Consider the following 5,538-nt stretch of genomic DNA (forward strand, 5'->3'; position numbering starts at 1 on the left):
TCTGGCCACTCTCACAGAGGGCTGTGCATAGGAGATTCCACTGCAGTTGTTAGCTCTGAACCATTGCTGTAATGGAAAGAAATGGTCAAATCAGGATGGGTTAAGGTGGTAGCCTCTTACAGAAAAAAAACTGGTTAACAAATAAAATGTGCTTTTTTGTATTGGGTATATAACATATCAGCTCAGTGGTAGCTAAAGCGGTTAAGGCTCTGGGTTCAAGCCCCAACACTGCCAAACTACCACTGTTGGGCCCTTGAGCAAGGCCCTTAACCCTCTCTGCTCCAGTGGCACTGTATCATCTCTGACCCCAACCTCCAAAGTTCAAATATGCGAAGAAAAGCATTCCGCTGTAATGTATATGTGACAAAATAAAGCCTTCATCTAAACAATATGCACACTTGTGCAAGCAGGTTCTTGTAAGTTGTTTCTAAAATCTGTTTTTCACTTTTGTTGGTTACTTTTTACATTAAAATTGGAAAATGGTTACCTAGGATAGACTCCTGTATGCTAACAGCAATGAATTAAGACGAGATTTTAAGACCACTCTTTAAATCATGTTTTGATCCAGCATTAAAGTAACCAAGCACTCTGATAGCCTCAATGCATTGAATTATTTACACAAACATTACAATATGATTATCAACTGCTGCTGCAGACTCGACAACACAAAAACACTAATTTGAAAGCATCAACAATTATGTAAGGAGCCTGGAGTTGATTATTATCCAGGAACAGTGAATACTAATATATTTTTTGAATATTTTATTTCTTTTACACCATAATGATTTGTGATTTATTTTTCCTTCAGCCGTGCAAATCAAAACTGATCATAATCACAATTATTCAATTATTATTTAGTATTATATATATATATATATATATATGATATTGTATTCCTGTCACTCAATAGTGATTTTTGAATGATTAAAAATATCAATCTAATTAGACTTAATTTTGTAGAACATCATGAGAAGTCTTTCTATAATCAATTAAATCACAGTTCAGCACATTACATCTGCTTTAATGGCGCATTTATTTCTCTCTCGAAGTTAATAATGCTAAACAAATGCAGTTTGTTATACAGTTTGTAATTTCTTTTGAAAATTGTTTGGAAAATATGTCCATAGCTTATTTTACTATATATACTATATATATATTATTTTACTATATTTTACTATATATATATATATATATATATATATATATATATATATATATATATATATATATATATATAATTTTAAAGATTTTTTCATATATATATATATATATATATATATATACATATATATATATATATATATACATATATATATACACATATATATATATACATATATGTGTATATATATATGTATATATATATATACATTAATTGTAATATTTTTTATTATATATATGTATATTTACTTTTTATACATATATACATATATTATATATTAATTAATTATAAATAATTCATTAATTAATATATTAATTATAAACAATTCATTAATAATATTAATATAATTATATATTATATATATATCAACTAAATATATTTATCAATATATATATCAATTAAATATATATATATATATATATATATATATATATATATATATATATATATACGTATGTATATATATATATATATATATATACATACGTATATATGGGTATAACTGTAGATATACCCATATATATGTATATAAAGTAAATATACTTTAATACACACAACATTATTATCAGGTGATTTTTACAGTTACAATAACACAAAGTTAAGTACACGTCGGTCTGTAGAACAATGTGTCCCCATTGGCTGTGTTTCCGTGTTTCTTCCTGGTTCAGTATCCAATTAGAATGGAAAGATATTCAGCGTCCGGGATACAAACACGGAAATAAACAGTGTAGACGTCAACAGTCACCATCGCAGATTCTTACCAGCGTTTGCTACACTGAAGTTGGAGCTTTTTATTTAAAATCTTATCCAAATTAATCTCAGCTTTTTTTCTTTATCGTTCTATGGATTTTCTGCAGTTGTTATCATGGGCGTGCATCGTGTTTACCATCGGCATGTTCTCTACAGGACTGTAAGCTCATGTTATTCTCCATTAGACATGAATTCAGACATGAATTAACATCACTACCCAACCTGATAATATCTAGGAACAACAAAGAACATATTATTAAACATTATGCGTCATTTATCTTAATGGAGCTTGGCATTTATAACACTCAAATGCATCCATAGTTACTAAATAAACAAGTTTTTTTTTTCCTTACTGACTTATTACACTTACTGAATCACTATAATTGCACAACCCAAAAAGATAGAGAATAGCAATTAAATAAAGGAACCATAATCTCTGTGGAACTTTTTAAATCCTAGTGGGCTTTATATGAAAGGTAAATACACTTGAAGGATAAACTCAATACACCCACAGAAACAAAAGACTCCCAATGTTAGAATTAGATCTAAAATAAAGTGTGTCTGATTAAGATAAGATAAGATAAGATATAAGATAGGATATATCTTTATTCATCCCACAATGGGGAAATTTCTCTGTTACAGCAGCAAAATATATAAAAAGAATAGGGACATAATATAATATACAGTATATACAACACAAAATATATAAAAAGTTTAGTGGTTACACTGAAAGACATATTGCACATAGGTAATATTGCACATTTTTCAAAATTTCTGTTATTGCACATGTTTAAAATACTTTGTTATTGTTTATTATTGCAGTTAAACAGTAATAACAGTGTGTAACTAGATTTGTAAAGTTCGTCACAACAAACTTTGATGTTGTTTTGATATGTCACATGTCCATGTTGTAAAAAGTTTTTTGATTTTGCATATTTTGGGGGCGGGGCTGGGGCACAACCGAAAGGCCAGTCTGTACACCAATTTAAAAGTTTGTTCAGAGTATCACCCTAAAGGAGCTGGCCGAGTTTGGTGTAGATAGTTCGATAGCTTGCCGAGTTATAAACCTCCAAAGTTTATAATGGGAGCCTATGGGAAAAAAGGCCACTTTGAGGCCCTGTACTGGAAGTACCGGTACTCGGATCGCTTAGAAAACAAACTTCAGACCAGGGTCTACAACATATCCGAATTTGGTGCATGTGGCTCGAAAGAGAAGGAGTTACTATTTATAAATTTTTGTCTAAGCTTAAATAGGAAAACAGAATGTTGGCTTCTCAAAGCCAACATAATTATGGTGACTGGTTCACTGAGAGCAGCTTTGATTATACAGTCTAATAGCAGTAGACTGACTGATCAGCAGACTGATCAGTATTTTTAACTCTTCCATATGAATTTTTCCATTTATCAATAGACTAAAGAGTTACTAGCAAATTTTTCTTAATTGACGTGGACCTACTACAGGGATAGTGTTTCAAACATAGTCAGTGAAAAAGGGAAATGCCACGTCCAACGTCGCATAACGTATTTGCGATAAGAAACCATTTTGCTCCAGTTTTCTTGAGACATGACCATGGATAGAAAAACAGGTTCACTGATTTATATTGGGGTAAAAATTTCCATTTTGCTTTCTAAATTTTTTGCCTGTATTAACAGTATTAACAGTGCCATTGTCATTTCAGTTCTGCTGGTTTCTTAACTCTTGTCCCCGGGCTTTTCATTCTTTCACTCTGTATATCTCATCCCTTTGTTTTTAATGTGCCACTCTTACCTTCCGTTCACCATTTTTCCTTGAGGGACTCACTGGCATCTTAAGGGCCGTTTCAATACTTTATTGGCTCCAGTGAAGTTTTAGATTATTCTTTTGTGGACCAAAGATTTTGAGGCAACATGACTAGAACCTTCAGGAACAGATCTTGGCCAGGAGGCATTCAATTTTGAAGCAGTTTCACAGGGGGGAAAAACACGTTCTAAATAGCAGCAGTAAAATTTGATTTGCTGCCTTCAAATGTCTGTATGCAGCTATCTGTTCAATTAATTATCACCAAGATAATTTCTGGTAATGTAGCAGCTTCAGCTACAGGTTTGGTGCAAGAATAATCTTGGGTTATTGTTTGTACAGGATTTGAGTAGTATATTTTCCATGTGTCTTGGAGTTTGTAGGTTTCCTTCCATTACCAATATGTGGATTGGCGATGCTAAATTGCCACAGTTGTGAACGAGTGTGTGTGTGTGCGTGCGCACGCATACTGCTTTGTGATGCACAGCCATTCTTACAGGTGATATGTTCCTGATTCAACAAGACCCTGATCCAGAGTAAAGATGAATTAGTGATGATTTATCTTATTTCCCAGGATGCACTTTTCCCTTCTCTACAAAATTTCACCCCTCTGACAGCATTAAGAGCCTGATTAGAAGGAAGCATTAATCAGGCTTTATGTGCTAGGAAAAATCTGCTTCTGGCTATTTTTTTCTACTCTTGTTTTGCAAAGTGAACACTCAAGTCTTTCACACTGTGAGGGAATGCAAGCTTCAGATGCCTATTACATGTTTGCTAACCCTACATAGCAGCCACGATTCAAGCCGAGCCTTTAACCAACTTATTTAATCTGAGTCAGCAAATTTCTGTTTCTATTTGACAAATCCTTCAGCATGTACCTTTCTGTGTGTATTCCGCAGGAGCGATTTGAAGAAAATGAAAGCCACGCAGAGTGCAGATAGCGTCCAGTTCCTTCCTTTCCTTACCACGTTCTTAAAGTGAGTTTGCGAGAGGCATGCAAATGTTTTCAGACTGCTGGTGTTCTCTTGTCTGAGTGTGTGTCCTTTATGTATACGTGTGTGTGCACATTTGAAACAGTGTCTGTCTCTGTATATCTTCAGTAATCTAGGCTGGCTGTACTATGGGGTGCTGATAAAAGATGGCACGTTGATGCTTGTTAATTCTATTGGAGCCTCTCTGCAGTGTCTGTATATTCTCACCTACTTCCATTATGCCAAAGAGAAGGTGGGTGAAATAAGCTCTGGAGCCAAAATGATAGATAATATTTTACAACAAATACCTGGCATGTTTGCTGTTGTTTATAATTAAAGCTTGGTGGCCAAATGAACAATTGTACCTACCGTATGGCATTTTACAGAAGATGCACTAAATGTTTTCTAAGTTATATATAGTATTTGTGCATGCAGCGATAAATTTGTGTGTGTGTGTGTGTGTCTCAGAGGAGAGTGTTTGTGCAGACACTGGGCATGGCGTGTGTGTTGTGTGTATCATGGGTGTATTTCAGCATGATCGTACCTCCAGGAAGCACTCAGCTTTCTCAGCTCGGCCTTGCCTGCAGCGTCTTCACCATCACCATGTACCTGTCGCCGCTCGCTGACCTGGTAATCACACACCTACACCTTGACCCTTTTCAACATATTTCAATAGTTAAGACATCAAAAGTATGTATGGAGGCATGTGGAATTGTTTGCTGACTGAAAAAGTGCTTAAAAAAAACCTAAGACGTATATTTAAGATGCTTCAAAGTATCCTCGATGACAACTTTGCACAATCTTGGCATTCTCTGAGCAGCAGCTGGGACGGTTCAAGAAGTTTCCATGTGCTGAACACTTGTTGACTGATTTTTCCT

At 34.0% G+C, this 5,538-nt stretch overlaps 1 protein-coding gene across 1 annotated transcript in view; it reads left to right on the forward strand.

Moving 5' to 3' along the window:
- The first annotated feature begins 1,877 nt into the window (after positions 1–1,877).
- The window catches only part of slc50a1 (solute carrier family 50 member 1), a 14,133-nt gene continuing 10,472 nt past the window's right edge, over positions 1,878–5,538 (forward strand). Inside the window, exons 1-4 of the mRNA XM_060870790.1 lie at positions 1,878–2,072; positions 4,589–4,666; positions 4,790–4,913; positions 5,129–5,290. Of these exons, the coding sequence (XP_060726773.1) occupies positions 2,005–2,072; positions 4,589–4,666; positions 4,790–4,913; positions 5,129–5,290 (432 nt within the window). The 5' untranslated portion in view covers positions 1,878–2,004. The remainder of the gene's footprint in view (positions 2,073–4,588; positions 4,667–4,789; positions 4,914–5,128; positions 5,291–5,538) is intronic.

This window comes from Tachysurus vachellii, chromosome 5 (assembly GCF_030014155.1).
Source record: "Tachysurus vachellii isolate PV-2020 chromosome 5, HZAU_Pvac_v1, whole genome shotgun sequence".
NCBI classification, from domain to species: Eukaryota; Metazoa; Chordata; class Actinopteri; order Siluriformes; family Bagridae; genus Tachysurus; species Tachysurus vachellii.